Raw genomic sequence first — 17,296 nt, 5'->3', positions numbered from 1 at the left:
GGGGGGTATACATTTTTCAACCTATAAACAGATTCTATTGCACCAAGTTTGACAACTTATGCCCAAAACATTTCCTTTATTTCAAAACAGGTATTAATTGACTCACTAGAAAACAACAAAAAAACTAATGAATAAAGCTATTACTGTACATATTCTTTTTTTATATATATATGGCTCATAGTGTTATTGTTTGGCCACGGCAAGCTGTTTTCAGTGAAACATCACGAATAAGCCACTGCACACTTACTGCTCAGCACCAGACAGCAGGCAGAAGGAAACTAGCTGGTGACTAAGTCCAGCATTTAGCAGCTAAAGAGCCAGGTATCCCCCCATTTACGAATGATGTGTGCCACCAAATGGCAAAAAAAGAAATCCCAACCAGTCAAATCATCATCAAATTAGTAGAGACAAGTTCATATGATGGGGGCTAATTGCAATCAGAGGTGGTGACAACAACATGAACATCATGAGCAGTGCAGCTTCGACGTGCCATAGCGACGGCATACAGTAGAGCAGGGGTCTTCAACGTTTTCCAGGCCAAGGACCCCCAAACTGATGGCGAGATGGAGCGGGGACCCCCTAATTATATATATTGTATAAAATTGTGTTATATCAAACTGGTCCTATAGTGCCATGTGTGCATTGATGACTGAAAGGCATCTTCTGCCTCCATTTATCTGTTTACTACAGTGTGTTGAATTCATGTTAATGTGTATTTAAAGACATTTCAATTAGTGGAAAAAATTGCAGGGGGGGGGGGGGGGGGGAATATAAAAAAAAGTCTAATCAACCAAAACTTTCGCGACCCCCATGCAGTACCTCCGCGGACCCCCTGTTGAAGACCCCTGCAGTAGAGGAATCATGTAAAGGTAAATACAGGAATAGAACTACAAGGAAAGGAGTAAAACATATCAGATCTGGCCAGCAGCTAGAGTCGTACTCTATCAAGATTTTGTGATAAATTGAGTCTTTCTTTATATCAAAGACAGGCTGATTTGTAAAACAGAGAACGCTGCATTGTCTGACTTGCATCAAGTGTGCAGGCCAGACACAAAAGAAACCACAATTCACAGAAGTCCAAACCACACTGTACTGTTTGTCAGCTGCTTGCATGCACACCCTGTGCAGAGAATAAAGCCAGCTGATAACCTACATGCTGCACTCCTTTCACAGTGACATTAGCTCATTTGTTGTCTGTGTTCCGTACGAGCACAGTGATAAGAGTGGGCAAGGCCTTTTCTACCATGCGTTATAAGAGTGTGGATGGTTATGAGAAGGAGGATAGTTGTTCAGACTGTCTGCAGTACGATGGATACTCACTCCGCCTGTCTGCTGCTGTTTCTCACCTGCCTTGCAGGTAAGAGGCCGCCCCACTGGATCCTCCTCTGGTTTAGCAAAATGAGTTCAATGCTAATTATTTTAGACATTTTTATGAAGATCTAATTACATGCTTGTTGATCTGTTTTCGTGTTATATAGGCTGGCAGAAAATGAATGATAATGTATTCTCTTTTCTCATTTCTAAGGATTTTCTGCCAGTGAAACTGAGAACAGTGGAACTATGGGGGACATTTCATGTAAGATCCTTTTGATTCTGAGTCTGACCCATAACTATTATGTTAAAATGTTTAAGAACAAACTTTCTTTGTTCTTTTCTAATCTTTCTCCTGTGTGTTGCATCACAGTCTTTATTTAAAAGCTTCACTTTCCTTGAATGTTCTTTAATTGAAAAAAGAGAAATAAAGTGAAGTCTGTTTTACCTGCCCATTCAGACGGGCCGTCCTCCCTGGAGATTGACGGCGTGGATGTAGTGACAGTGGGAATCCCATATGGTTTCCAGTGCACGGCGGAATGCTACCCAGACTGCAGGTACAGCTGGACCAGAGGTAATAAGAGCACGCAGGGGCCTGAACTGAGCCTGCAGCTGCTGCAGATAGTTCCAACACAGAGCCTGACCTGCACAGTGGTCAACCCTGAAACAGGGAGGTCTGCCTCTGTCCAAAAGACGCTGCAAGTGACAGGTGAATGAATGACCATAGTGAATTCAAATTCATGACTTCTCTCAACAGCACACTCTTTAACCAAATCTATTTTTCTCAGCTGGACCATCAAACATACAGATCAGTGGTCCAGCCTTTCTGATGTACGGAGTTGCATCTATCTTTACCTGCTCAGCTGACTGCTACCCGTCTTGCAGCTACTCATGGACCATTGTCTGGGAAAAGGAGCCAATCAACACTGCACAGGGCAACACCATTCCTGTCACTCCAGCTGCCAGTACTGTCCTCAGTGAAAGTCTGATCTGTAAGGCTCAGGACACCATTTCAGATCTGTACATCTCTACGACTGTGTCGCTACCGGTGGCAAGTATGTGGAAGAACCTACCTCGAATGAGAAATAACAATCAATAACATTACATTAGAAGTCAACCCCCATGGTTTATACTGGATGGGATTACATAGAATAAAATGTAAACCAGTGAAATTGTTTGATTTATAAAGGGTGATTCAAAATAGTTTACTTGCATGTTATTGCTGCTGTCCCACTACATTTAAGTATGTGACAAATGCACTTTCTGTGTTTTATCCCAAAAATAAAAACTAGTTGCTGATGAAGGCTATGAGATGCAGTCACTAGATCTTTAAAAAGTGGACCTTGTGTTGGGAATATTTTCAACACTTTTGATGGAATTCATTTTCTGGTGTAACTTTGTGAAATGAGCACAATACATTCAAACCTCTTTTCCCACAAACTCCTCCTTTAGTCACCTCTGACATCAGCATTATTGGCGACAGTACAGTGACCATGGGAAAGCAGTACTTGTTCATATGCCAAGCCGTGTGCGTTCCAACCTGCAACTTTGTGTGGCAGTACATGGGGACGACTCTCTATGGGGACCAGGTCCAGATACCCATCCTGCATCAGGGGGAGAAGACAAAGTTTGCCAGTCACCTGCAGATCACTTTCAGTGACTACTCTAAAATTGAGCCTCTGACCTGCGAGGCAACAAATGTTTTGACCAACACCACTATCTCCTCTACTATTGACCTCTCAGTCATCGGTGAGTCTGATATTGCTCGCAGCTTGATTTTGTCATTTAAAAAAATGATATGAGGTCATTGCATCAAGTCTTTAAGGTTCATCTCATCTATTTTTATTTTTTAATTCTTCCTGTACATAATGCAGGTGTTAATAGCATACATATTACCAGTATTAGCATTATTACTTTTACTCTATTTTTTTATATTTCTTATAATACTTTTTGTATGTTTTTCCTATGTCCATTTAATGTGTATTAGACTCAAGATTCCAAATCCCACAATGGGGAAATTTCCACTGTTGCAGCAGCAAGGAATAGGGGGAAAAGTAAAAGGCACATATAAACAAACAATGAATACATATAAGTAAAGAGAATAACTATTGGATAATAAAATGTATTTTTCATTATTGCACAGTCACATTTGTAATTGCATGATTTATCAGTTGTTTTGATGTGTGTGGATTTTTTTTTGAGCTGCTGTGACAAGGACATTTCCCCAGTGTGGGATCAATAAAGTCCATTGTATCTTATCTTATCGTTAATGCTCAGTGTTTTGAATATTCTGCCTGTAAAGACCCCATCTCAGTGAGCCCCAGCTCCCAGACCCCGCTGCCAGTGGCAGGCAAGTCTTTCTCTCTGCAGTGTGTTGGCTCTCAGAACCCAGGCTCCATCACATGGCTGAAGAACAAACAGCCGATGGCAGCGTCTGAGCGAGTGCTTTTCTCTCCTGACAACACCACCGTCACCTTCAGTCCTCTCCTGCAGGCAGATGAAGGTTTATACCAGTGTGTGGTGGCCGAGGAGGTGTCTATCCAGTCCGTTGGCTACAACATGCAAGTTGACTGTGAGTATTCAAGGGCCATCAGTCAAATCCACACCTAACGGGAGAGGCCAGAGGCAAAAAAATATTATAGGTTTATCTCACCACACTTTGTCTCTTTGCGCCTGTACATTTTTCCTAAATTCACCACAAGTTAGCGATAGTTAATAGCCTCATTTGAATAGTACCATGTTTCAAAAAACAAAGGATGATTGTCTTAATGTAAGTAATCAACTAGGGACGCTTCATGTTGATATTTGTTGGTCTAACTACTTTCCCTATTTCCCTACAGTGTCTCCCCTTTATATTAAATCAATGTAATAAATGAAATGTCTACAAGTAATGAATCATAATGTAAATTTATGTGCAAGCCACACATGAGTAATAGCTTTCATTCACGCCTATTTAAGTATTTTGCATCTATTTCTTTATTGGCAAATTACTTTTCCTTGTTAAACAAGAAAAAGTCAAATAGTGAATTAATGAAACTTTTAAAGAAGCCAATCTGTTTACCCATTTGTTCCCCCTCTAACTGCAGACGGGCCGTCTTCAGTGGGGATCAGTGGGCTCGACGTAATGACTGTAGGAATAACGTATGATTTCCAGTGCTCAGCCAGCTGTCACCCGACATGCCAGTTCACCTGGACCAGGGGTAATGTGACCTATCAGGGCTCCAATCTCAGCTTGCATTTTGAGGAACAACTGCCAACACAAAACCTGACCTGCACCGCACTCAATCCAGCTACAGGAATATCAGTCACTGCACAAAAGACGCTGCTGGTGATAGGTAATAATTGAAAGAAAAAATGAGTCTAGCTCATACTTTTTTTTTTAAAGGAGGAATGCCTTTAACCAATTTCTAACTTTTTAGCTGGACCGTCAAACATACAGATCAGCGGTCCAGCCTTTCTGACCGCAGGAGTTGCTTCCAACTTCACCTGCTCAGCTGACTGCTACCCGTCCTGCAGCTACTCCTGGATCTTTGACCGGGAATGGGAGCCGTTCAGTACTACACAGGGCAACACCATTTCTGTCACTCCACCTGCTGGTTTTGTTGGCTCTGACACTCTGATCTGTAAGGCCCAGGACACCACTTCAAACCTCTACATCTATAGGGCTTGGCAACTGCAGGTGGCAAGTACGTGAAAGAAAGTAACTTCTAATGAGAATCAACAATCAAAAGAGTTGTGAAATGAGAGCAGCTATTTCATACACCATTGATTCTGGAAGTGAAAGTACCATTCATTTCCCCCCATAGATAATGTTACATGATACTCAGTAAGAACACTTTTACAGCTATTTTATTAAAAAGTCAAAGGTACAAGCTTGTGTACATCAGAAAAACAAGGTAGAAGCTTATTAGGACTCTACCCTTAACTCTAAAGCATTTTAACATCAAGCATTTAGAATTTGCTACCGCTGTGCTCTGAATGGCCTTTTCATTATGGCAACAGCAAACTAAATGAATAGGTATTATAGTTTTTAGACCCGTCCACCATGCACAATTATGATGAGAAACATGATTTCTCAGAAACTGCTGGCCATTACACAAATCTATAGGATTGTTACATCATCATCCAGGAGTCCCATGTTGCTGTGTTAAGTAACATTGAGGATAAAGATTCAAGATGAAAGAGAAACAAGAATGGGTAAAAACACATCACCCCTTCCACTTTTTCCAGTTTTATAGTCCTCATCACAAGTTATATTTAACCCTAAGTGCAATTTACTACACTTTATAAATGACACTGATCCATTATCTGAATTTGATGACATTTTGATTGCCCGCATTTTGCAGTTACCCTGTAAAACGAGCATGATACATCCAAGGGTCATTTGTCATCTCCTTCTCTAGGTTTATTCAACATTAACATTGCTGGTGCTAGTGCCGTGGCAATTGGAAAAATGTACACATACACATGCTATGCCACATGTACTCCGTCCTGTGTGTTCACTTGGACGTTCATGGGGAAGACTTACGAGGGCGATCAGTTGCAGATCACTATTAGTGACTACTCTAAAACTGGGACTCTGACCTGTGAGGCGACCAACAATATGTCTCACGCCACTATCAGCGCCACCAAGAACCTCACTGTCATCGGTGAGTCTGTGATATTGCACCCACCTGGTGTTTAACATATTTTGCATTGGTTTGTTATATTTTATGATGTAGTTATTCTAGAAAACTAGTGATATTCCTCACTTTTGCTGTCACTTATGTTCTATTTTAATATTCTTTCTGCACAGACCCGTTCTCAGTGCGCCCCGGCTCACAGGCCCTGCCGGTTGCAGGTGAGCCTTTCTCTCTGCAGTGTGTTGGCCCCCAGGATCCAGCCTCCATCACATGGTTCAAGAACAAATGGCAAATGCCAGTCTCTAACAGAGTGCATTTCTCCCCTGACAACACCACAATGACCTTCAGCTCTCTCTTGCGAGAGGATGATGGGGTATACAAATGTTTAGTAGTGGAGACTGGGAACCTCACTACCAACCCATTGGTAGCACTTGAGGGTGGAACCCCCATCCTGTCTTTTGGCTACCTGATGCAAGTAAACTGTGAGTATAGCAGGGTCATGAAACTCAACGCACTTGTCACCCCGTTCATTGTTTTTTCTTGGCCCGGAAGCAGGGATTTGCCAGGCTCTTTTCAACCGTGAAGTTGCCAGGTACTCAGCCTGGACTGCGTGAAGTCGCTGCTCCAGGCCAAGACTTAGTCCAGCCCATATACCTCCGCAAAATCTGATTTTCCAGATTGAACAAACAAGATTTTTTAGCCTTAGGATGACAGAACTAAGCTAGCTGTTTTCCTTCTTTTTCCAGACTTTATGCTAAGCTAAACTATTCCATTTGGCTGCTAGCCATAGCTTTATATTTAGCAGGGGTGGGAGAAAAAAACAAAAATCCTATGTGTCATGATTTTTTTTGCAACAATTTTAAAAATAGATTTTTTTCCCTAGAATTAATTTTTGTTTATACGGTACCGCTGACGGTGACTACATCAAATTTGTTTCCAGGAAAGCAGAAAATGCAGAAAATCCATGTTATGCACTTCTTTACAAATGAAATAAATGTCAGACTGACTGACATGTGATCTGCATTCTTTTTAGAAAATAATTAGTTTTTAGAAATGTCTCATGATATATTGTTTCCAGAAGTGTTTTAATCAACTTTTGTTGTTTTGAAAATCCCAATACTCAATACCATTGAATAGCAATACTACTAGAATCACAATTAATGAAACTCAAATAGACAGCCATGTACAGTTAAAGAATCGAATCAGGACAAAAGTGTATTGTCCCAGCCCTAATATTTAACGTCCAAACATGACAATGGTATTAATCTTCTCATCAAAATATGGAAGTATTTCTTTAAGGTACTGGTAATAGAATGTGTTGACTACCTGTTAGTACCATTACTCAATACGTTGTGTTATTACCCAGATGGGCCAGATGAGGTGCTGATTGTGAAACCCGACAAAGAGTCGGTGGGTGAGATGATGTTCACTCAGCCTGGATCCACAACAGAGCTGCAGTGTTTAACTGACTGCTTCCCCGCCTGCTCCATCAACTGGTTTTACAGAGGCTCGCTCCTGGCTACAAACGCCTCCATACTCTTCACACCTGTAACACCTCCATACGAGAACCCCCTTACCTGTATGGCTCTTAACCCGGCGACAAAGAAAAACAGAACAGCTGAGACCACAGTGGTGGTGCCTGGTGAGCAAATATCAGCGGCTTAAGGAAGAAATGATTCCACTTAAAAAGACTGATTAACTTTTCTGTATGTCTGCTAATGCTTTGGCTTGTACATGTGGCTCGTGTCTTACAGATGGGCCTAGGAATGTGATAATTAAAGGACCATATACTCTTGAAATCGGGGTCACGGCGAGCTTTACCTGCTCCGCCGAGTGCACCCCTTCCTGCAGATTTAAGTGGACCTTGTACGGGAAGACCGTGACCGGTAGTGGGATTGATATTACCGTGAACCGCCAGGTTTCCGAAGAAACCATCAGTTGCCAGGCCGAGAACACATTCACCGGGAAGACGGTGGCTGTCAAGCGGACGCTCAGTGTCTCAGGTAGGCTGGAGGTTTGAGTGTGGGTAGACATAGTTTATAAATGTTGTATGACTCAAATTCATGTTTTTTCCCCTGCAGATCCTCACTGGTGTGGATGTTAAGACAAGACTGGAAGAACATACTTCAACTACATTCTCCCAAATTGCAAATGCTTTGAGCACAGTTATGGTTTAATAATCTTTGAAATACAGTTATAGTTTGGTAATCTTTTTTTATTAATGACACTAAGGCTGTATTTGCTCAAGCATCATTTACTGTGACTGTGATGGACTGGCACCCAGAAGAGGGTGTTTCCCTGACTTTAGGACAATGCATGCTGGGACAGGTTCCAACCGCTTTATGACCCTGAACAAGATTAGATGGATATAGAGAAAGGATACATGAATTGTGTGTGTGAGTGATGCATTTATCAGTTTCTAATTACACAAGGCTAATCTCATTTTCTTTCATGAGGTATTTCCATTGGTCTTGCCAAACACTGTGCACTATTATGCTTAATAAACAAGGAACTACTTTACGTTTTCTAAATAACTAGTGCTAATTCATCACCCATGTTACACATTTGAGATGGTGAAATACCCACACGCAAACTATAAAATACACCTTTATTTGTTCAGTTTCTGAAAAGAGACTAACACCTATAGTTGCAAAATACTCCTGACTCATCTCTCACACAGTTCTCTCCAGCCAAACTGAGCAGGTATAGTCAATACATATTGTTTTGTAAGAATGGGAGGAAAATTCAAACGGAGCAGAGTACTCACAGAGACCAATCCATATTTGTGTTTCATTCAAAAGATATTGGAAAAGTTGGAAATTCACACTTCTTCTTATAGGGTAACTTTATTTTTGTTTTCTAACCTGGACCCCATCTTCCATTGTTTGTAACTAATGGGAGCAACAATCTGAAATTGGTCCAGTTTTAAGCAAGGTGAAACAAGGTGCAACGTAAGTTAACGGGCAATTGCAAACCTTCAAATTCCGTCCACAAAATGTGCTCGTTTTGCCACGGACAGGCTTGCTGATATTATGAAAAGGATCCCTACAGAGGTTGACCTTTTTGTTAAAGAGTTAGATCCTTTTTGTTTAACATGAAACAGCTCTAAAATTGCTATAGCCAAACCCACCACACTCCATGTAAATAAACATCATTTTATCACTGTAAAACACACTTCATTTAAAGTAGACAGAAACAAAATGAAATTTGTCTTGGTTCGTCTTTCCACTGCTCCAACAATCACCACTCTGGTTTGGTTAAAATAATCCCTTAATTCACCTATTTACACGTAAAAATATGTTGTCTCTGTGTGTTTATTTAAATAGAGTATGGTGAGTTTGGCAAATATGGTAATTTCAGGGCTGTTTCTGTGGAACTTACTCTTTAACAAAAAGGTCTATTCCTGTAGGGATCTTTTCCACAATGTTGTCAGACACTTAGAATAAAAATCTAAGCCAGCCTGTCTGAGGCCAAAACAGCACTGTTAGTGGACAGAAATTGACGGTGGACATTTCATGGCAGCCTGTATCGCAGCTCCTGGCTAAAGCATCGGTCACTGCTGGACTCATTTCATTAAAATGGCATTTCACCATCAGTCACTTAGACACAAAAACATGAGAAAATAGGATCCTGATTGAAAAATACCAAAGTAATCCTTAAACTTTGGCTTCTGGTTAATCCTCTATAAGATATAGTTATCTGACAAAAACTATTTTTTGACATGCTGATATAGTTATGGCAAGAGTTGTGGAGTAAATAGTTAAACATATATATATTTGCTCAGTTGCTGATATTTGTAAAGTATCATGAATAATGACATCAGCTTTTGCATAAGGAACATGACTCTACACTGGAGGTGTTTTTAATTTTCAGCCTTAACACTAAAAAGCAACATGTTCCAAATAAAAAGCTAAAATGTGTGAATTTCAATAAAAAAATTTAAAAAAATGCAATGAAGACAGAAAGTAGATTACATCATATTTCCACAGGGCCATAGCAAAAGTGTAGCAAATGAACATTTATTCTGTATTAGATAATAGGTTTTTGAAAGTAACTGTGTGTAGCACTGTGTGTTGAAACTAAAAGTCTATAGAATCAGCAGCGTCACACACCGTACTTCTTCTGTAACGCTGTGACAGATGATCCCTCCAGCTCCGCTTGGTGGAGGAAGTCAAACAGTTCTTTAACCACTGGGGGAAAGCAAAAAAACAACGACAATTATCAATATGATGGAATGTTCGGGTGAAAAGTATGAGTCATCTGCAACAGCACATCAAAAGAGAGACTCAACCTTTCTTCTCCGGGGACGACAGGAACATGACGGCCATGTCGAAGCGCCTCACACTCGCTAAACTTCTGAGGATCTCCAGCGTGACGGCCGGGGCTTCATTCCTGCACAATACTGGTGTTAATGTACGCTATAATACTACATGTGTAACGTGGCTATGCTGAACAGAAAACCAGTTTCAGGTTTAGATTTCCTTTTTTCTCAGAGAATCTTTTAAAACTCACTTGATATAGAAAGCATGCAGCGTCCTCAGGATCTGATTGAGGATGTCAGGTTCCAGGGAGCTGTGGAAAATGGTCGCGTACGCCACGGGCTGGATTTGCTGCAAGACGAGAACAGAAAAAAGCCTGAGAACTTCAGTTAAAACAAAACCGTGGATGGATCTCGATCTTTTAGGGCTGCGTAATCAGCAACAAGTCTGATTTTTTCATTCAATTCATCATAGATTTTTTTTCTTGTAGAGATGGTCCGATACAATTTTTTGCTTCCCGATACAGAGTACTGATCCGATACCAGTGTGTCATATATTTTATGTTTTAACAACTGTATACTACTATCCCTGTATGGATGTGAAAATTCTTTGCTATGTTTGGTGTTGGTCTGGCTCAGGTTAAACTCTTAAACAATGAATGCCAAAGAACTTGTTTCTATTCTCTACTCTTGTCATCCAGTTTGACAGTTAGGTATAACGGAAAAAGAACCTAAATAAACTACTTTAACGTAGATTTTCTTTAGGGATTTACTACGTGGTATCAGATCGGTGCATAAACTTCTTTACTTCCCCATACCAATACCAGCGTTTTAGGCCGTATCAGAGGAACAGCTCTAGTATTTTGTAAATTCTTTCAGAAACAAAATAATTCAAATCTCCTAACCTTTTCCATCAAATTTAAGATCGCAGATTCAAGCCATGTTAGCTGGTGATTTAAAATGAGATTACTTCTGTGGGCATCCGACCAGAATTTGCATTTAATGTCCCATTTCATGGCAGACAAGAAACTTAGCTTAATCTGCATAAATCAACACCATCGCTGTGCTGACAGTGTATCATTATACTATCTGAACACACAAACCCGATCACCGGTACATGACAGTGTGAACAGCTCACCCTCAGATATCTGTAAATCACTTCAGGCTGGTTTCCAATGGTGCGGAAGTCGGCCTCCAGCTTGAAGCTGTTGGTGGGTGGAGAAGGCAGCTCATCTACTGTGGAGGAGGAGCTGACTGATGCTACAGCAGTAGAAGGAACCATTTCCTCCGGTTTGGGTTGTTCCGTCTGTCTGCTAGCAGGGACTCTGGGGAACCGAAGCAGGGTCAGGTTACTTTATTTGTACCCGTAGGTAAGTGCAGGGCATCCATGACACACAGTCTCAGACACTACAGACAACATACAATGGGACAATAAATAACAATACAAGTTAAAATGCACCGGTGCTAATCTGGATGCTAGAATATCTAATTAATAACCATTGACAACACTTAAAACTAAAACCAATGAATAAATACACAAATAACAGGCAGTGCAAAATGTTTCTTGCAGCTTGTTGATCAGTGCAATTGCCGCTGGAAAAAAAGCTGTTTTCATATTGTTTGGTTTTACACCTCGGAACTTAAAACCTCTTTTCCAGATTGGAGATGCTGAAACTCCTCGTGCAAAGGCAGAACATCTGTTTACTAGGTGGGAATTATCAGTACGTCATTCCACAAGATAATGCAACGTTTAGTGCTTCACAGACAAGTTAAGTAATAAAGTAACCAATATTTTTGACATAGAGGAGGGGGTGCAACTAACTGCTCAGACGATTGTAAAGGGACTTCTGCGTGCTCCTCCATCTTGATAATCTTGGCGCTGGGCGAAGTCGACAGTGGAGAGGATTGGTCCTCGGCCTCCCTCATCACTTCCTGGATGAAGGACTTGGACCCGCCTGACTCCGTCTCAGACACGGTCACTTTTCCACTCACTTCCTCAATATCAATCCTCCTCAGAGGTTTCTGTAGAGCATTAGATGTTCAGCATCAGTCAACAACCAAAAGCTTCAGATCACTGATTGGTCGGAATTCTAGTAAAAAGACCCCAAAATCAATGTGACAGAATCTAAGATGTTCCATCTATAGTGTTGGCTATTCTGCCACCTGCAGGACACATAATACTGTAACCATGGAGAGTGAGCTACTCAATAGAAAAAGCACGTCAGACAACTTTAACTTTCGTTAATAAGTAAAAACTGTATAAAGTCAACATTCACTGTCACATTACTTTCAAAAACAATCAGTCTACGTTTCCCCATGGTTTACTTGATATTTTAGCATTTTAAGTGTCAAATATAAAAACAAGTGCTAAATATCATTACTAGTTAAGCAGTTGCCCATTTTGTATTCCCAACTTGTATATATTTTAAATATTTGTTCTTGTATTTTATCCTATTATTATTTCATGTATATTGCATGTATGTATATTGTATCCAATTATTCAATTTTTTGGGGATCAATAATAATAAATATCTATCTATCTATCTATCTATCTATCCACAACCTCCTAGAGTAGTGTATTAAAAAGTCAATAAAATAACTACTAAGAGTCAATATTGTCATAGATACATTTTCTGTCAATCAACAAATTGATTAATCTATTAAAGGATCCTTTCAGAAATGTAAACTCAGCATATTATCCTGCTTCTACGTGTTATTATGGAACCCACGCAACTTCTACGAGGGACCCGCCCCTTGATAGCATCCACAGGCTTCTATTGGCCAAGCATCCATGCTTACGCAAGGTAACGGAACCCAATTTCTTCAGGTCCTATCCCCTGACCAGTCAGCTATCCTAACCTTAACCACTCAAGGTCAATGCCTAACCCCAACCAATCGGGCTGCTTTGTAGGGCGGGACTTGCCTAGAAGTTGCATGGGATCCATGACAACGCTGCTTCTACGCTAAATTTTTTTACCTAGAATACAGTGAGATCCCATCAGTGTTCATAGCGTCAGATGTCTACTAATCTCTGCCTTTACTGCTTTCGGTGTAGCGAAATGCTGAGTATTTTCATCAAAAGAAACATTTTACAAAGAAAAGCACTCACAGTTGACCGCAGATGTGTTGGTTTGTCTATTGGCTGAACTGTTCTCCTCTGTGTGCCGTCAGGGGTTTGGAGAAGGCCGCTGGAAGCCGCATCCTAACAGAGTGACAATAACAAATCACAAGTCAAGTCTGTAGAAGATCCGACCTAATAAAGCCCAACGTGTCCATTAATCATCGGTATGTTAGATTGGAATTTAAGCATTTATGATGATGCTCATAACCAGAGGGGATTAAAACAGAGTAGATGATCTGAAAAACATACAATCTGGAGTTTCTGGAGCTCATTCAGGGCCTGCTTGTTCCCTGGTTCCAGTTTCAACACCTCCTGAAAATCTGACACACACACACACACACACACACACACACACACACACACACACACACACACACACACACACACACACACACACACACACACACACACACACACACACACACACACACACACACACACACATTATAACAATGAGCATTATACAATATACGTTTATATTATTTCAGTTCAATTCTAATTACATTTTCGGCTATTTTGTTTTATGACACCTCATGTTGAATGTTTGCATGCGGAGGTGATTTATAAATGAACAGAAGTTGAGCCTAAGCTGTGAACAGTCTTCAAATAGAAGACCAATTTTGCAACATATCTAAAGATAACAACAACTATAGAAAAACAGATTATTTAGAAAACTGCCGCTACATATCTTAACAGCTTTTTGGTCTTCCATGGGTTAGAAAAACAGAGAAAATGTAGTCGCTGCTGTTAGCCTGTGGAGGACAGTGTTGTTCTACACAGCACCTTGTTTGGCCTCCTCCAGTTTCCCTAAAGCCGCTCTGGTGGTGGCACGACGGTGGAAAGCCTTGGAGTAAGTACTGTCCAGAAAAATGGCTTTGGTGCAGTCTTCCTCTGCCTCTTTATACCTGCAGCAAACAGAAAAAAGACATATTTTATATTCTTTTATCAGACACATTTTCACATTAACATGAAGAACAAGTCCTGCTTACTTCTCCAGCTTGATGAAGGCCATAGCTCTGTTGGCGGGCAGTAGGACGTTCATGCCGTCCGCCTCCATGCCTGCGCTGTAGCACTCAACAGCTGCTTCATACTTCCCCTCTTTGAAATAAGAATTCCCCTGAAAGTGGCATTCAGACAACTTAGGAAAACTATTTTCCAAAAATAAACACAGCTTGAGTAGTTCACAAAATGTTATAAAGTCAGAAACTTAAAAATGTCCATTGTGCCAAAAAAACTTTATCTTTTGTCAATATTTCTGACTGGTTCTCACTTTTTGAGACAATAACAATTAAACACCTCACTCTCTTTGCCTGTCCTTAAATGTTGCCTCTGTAGACCACCATGCATGCCCCCTAACCAGAACACATACACCTAAAAAGTGGCAAATTAAATGGCAAAAACAAAAGTGAAATGTCTACAACATTAAATTACTCCTTACATGGACATTGACTTTTTTTTTTACATTAACTAGCCTCTGAAATGTTAGCTGATGAGTCCAAAAGGGCATAAACAGCATAAGTGGAAAAAGCTCACTCTGTCTTTTTGTAAAGCCGCCTCCTGTCGTCTCTGCTGTTCCTCCATCAGCCTCTGGCGCTCGGGGTCCGCTGTGGGAGCCTCCTGTGGCTGTGTGACTTTACTCGGGACGACTGGTGCCTGATCTCCGAGAGTCTGAAACCAGCCAGGGAAAAGGAAGCCAATGAAAAGAGAAGAAGACTGGGGAAATCAGGCTAAAGCCAAAATGATCCTTTCACACTCACCTCTTTGATTTTTTTAACTTCATTCTGTGCTTCTGTGTTCCCGGGGTCAAGCTTGAGAACCATCTCGTAATCTGTTCAGAAACAAGCTCATGTTGGTATCTCAGTGCACTCAGTTTAAAAACAGATGATTTAATCATTTTACCAGTTGGCCACCTTCTAATGCAGCTTCATATTTCTTCAGTGCGAACCGTGCTGCTCCTCTTCGTGCGTACGCTTTGAAGTAGTTGCTGTCCAGAGCTATAGCCAAGTTGCAGTCGGACTCTGCCACAGCATACCTGCAAAAAAACAAATAGAATAGAATAAATCTTTATTGTCCACCAGGGTGGACATTTTTCTTTTCTCACCAGACCTACAAGACAGATAAACCTACAGACAACATCTCAGACATGAAAATGAATAAAGATGAAATTAAAATATCAGGATACAATAGCAGCTCAGTTTGATTGTCACAAAGTCTCAGTGACTTACAGACAAACAAAACATTTTGATATCTGCACACACAACCTTTTTAATGTTGTGGCATTTACTGAAAAAAAACTTAAAACATTTTTTTTTAATTAAAATGTACTTTTTGAGTCTGAAGAAGGAGGTGGCTCGGTTAGTGGGAAGCACAGGGTTGTAAGGATCTGCACACATCCCTCTGGTGTAACACTCAATTGCCTCGTCGTACTTCCCATCTTTGAAAAACGCATTGCCCTGAAAATAATAATAAGTATAATCTGCTTTAGGAAAGGGTAATGTATTCTTCTCTTTAGTTACATTGCAGTACTTCTACAGAATTTACCTTATCTTTCTCAACCAGCGCTGTCTCCTGATCAGCTGTAGCTTCCTCAGAGTCAGACTCATTTGACTCTGCAGGACTTTCTTCCTCATCCATCTCTGTCAAAGCTTTGTCCTGCGACCACAGAATCATACTTATTAAGTTAACTACTCCACTACTTTACCGCTCATCATGTTCAGTATGTGTTATAAGCATGAATTAGCTACCACGTCAAACTTGTCCCATGATCTATAGTCGTATGCTTTTATCCTGGAGGCTTCACTGGGCTCCTTTGCCTTTGTGTCACCATTGCCTGTTGGCTCCTTCTTCTTCTTCTTCTTCCTTTCCCTCATCTTGGTTTTGTAGTCTTTGTTGCGCACAGGTGGGAGCGTCTTCTACAACAAAGAGACAACACGCTGCTGATACCTGATGGTCATCCAGAACATTACCTGCTCCAGAGATGGATGGATGGATGGATGGATGGGTACAGCAGGGAAAAACCTGGGACTCCGGAAGTCCTGCCGTCCTCAGCTCCTCGTCCTTCTTTTTTATGTCTTCCTCCCAACTCCCCAGCTCCGTCATGAAGCGCTGCACATCCTCCGCATTTTGCCGCATCTGAAGCTGTAACTCAATGGCTTTGTTTCCCCCGGACATGTTATTCCCTGTGAAACAGACATTTGTTTTGGAGAGATTCTTAACACGTGTTGTCTGTAGTTGTAGCCCTGAAGTCGGTGTTGCAGCCAAGAGGAAAACTCGAGAATCACGCCGTCATGCTTTTGCGGCTAACAGCTAGCTTTAGCTAGCAAAAATACCAAACATTGAGAGCAAATCAAATAGATGTAAGTGACTCTGTAGCTACGTGAACCTTTTAAAGTACCTGAAACGTGTTTATTCCGCCTGATAAATACAGATAAAATGTAGCTGCAGTTAAGTTGGCTAAATACTACAACAGAATTTGTCGTTATTCACAGCTTTCTGTTTACGCTCGGAGCCATGACAGCCAAGTACCAGCAGCCTTTGCGCCGCTGAGCATGCGCTGGGCGTAACCAACGAGCGTCTGTTACAAACAGATCACTGACTACAAATATATGTTATGCACATGTCAGTTTGTAAAAATCTGCAAACAACCAACCGAAAAGGAAACTAACGTTAAACTACGGTGCCAGTTTAAATTCGTGGACAATTGGTTAGCATTTTCGTGTTTTCTATGTAATTTACCTGGTACAGCTCACTGTTAAAGTAGGCTAGCTTTCCCCTCAAAACAAGCAAAACTATAAAACAATATAAAAAAAAATATCCACAAAAAGGTCGCCCTGGGCCCATTTGCCTTTTTGTGTTAGACACTGGTCCATAGCTTGAGTAACTGCCTACAGACAGTGCACTGGGAACATATAACTGGAAACTGCGACTGGGAGCTGACGACTTGCATCCACGTACTGAATCGACGATCTATACCGTCTACTACTC

General features: G+C 40.9%; 2 protein-coding genes across 5 annotated transcripts; one reads left to right on the top strand and one right to left on the bottom strand.

Annotated features, from left to right (window-relative positions):
• The first annotated feature begins 1,188 nt into the window (after positions 1-1,188).
• On the top strand, positions 1,189-8,453 carry LOC116673097 (hemicentin-1). The gene is made up of 13 exons (XM_032505220.1): positions 1,189-1,357; positions 1,526-1,576; positions 1,772-2,020; positions 2,100-2,366; positions 2,764-3,060; positions 3,614-3,883; positions 4,398-4,646; positions 4,731-4,997; positions 5,715-5,960; positions 6,107-6,415; positions 7,300-7,575; positions 7,688-7,936; positions 8,015-8,453. Exons 1-13 carry the CDS (start codon positions 1,264-1,266, stop codon positions 8,035-8,037), a joined length of 2,847 nt encoding a protein of 948 aa, XP_032361111.1. The 5' UTR covers positions 1,189-1,263; the 3' UTR covers positions 8,038-8,453.
• Positions 8,454-8,527: 74 nt separating this feature from the next.
• On the bottom strand, positions 8,528-17,261 carry rpap3 (RNA polymerase II associated protein 3). Of its 4 annotated transcripts, none has more exons than XM_032505224.1 (17): positions 17,048-17,261; positions 16,331-16,491; positions 16,057-16,221; positions 15,854-15,964; positions 15,638-15,765; positions 15,223-15,344; positions 15,070-15,140; positions 14,846-14,980; positions 14,302-14,429; positions 14,096-14,217; positions 13,562-13,632; positions 13,301-13,393; positions 12,014-12,213; positions 11,330-11,516; positions 10,446-10,543; positions 10,225-10,325; positions 8,528-10,123 (listed from the first exon to the last, which is right to left on the bottom strand). In XM_032505224.1, the coding sequence occupies exons 2-17, from the start codon at positions 16,481-16,483 to the stop codon at positions 10,038-10,040; spliced, it is 1,971 nt and encodes a 656-aa protein (XP_032361115.1). In that variant the 5' UTR covers positions 16,484-16,491; positions 17,048-17,261; the 3' UTR covers positions 8,528-10,037. The 4 variants fall into 4 exon arrangements, with proteins under 4 accessions (XP_032361115.1, XP_032361113.1, XP_032361112.1 ...); XM_032505222.1 differs by having other exon boundaries at positions 16,057-16,224; positions 17,048-17,258; XM_032505221.1 differs by lacking the exon at positions 17,048-17,261 and adding an exon at positions 16,707-16,867 and having other exon boundaries at positions 16,057-16,224.
• Between the last annotated feature and the right edge of the window lie 35 nt (positions 17,262-17,296).

The sequence above is a fragment of the Etheostoma spectabile genome, chromosome 23 (assembly GCF_008692095.1).
Source record: "Etheostoma spectabile isolate EspeVRDwgs_2016 chromosome 23, UIUC_Espe_1.0, whole genome shotgun sequence".
In the NCBI taxonomy this organism is placed as follows: domain Eukaryota; kingdom Metazoa; phylum Chordata; class Actinopteri; order Perciformes; family Percidae; genus Etheostoma; species Etheostoma spectabile.
This window is presented reverse-complemented; position numbering and strand designations above follow the sequence as displayed.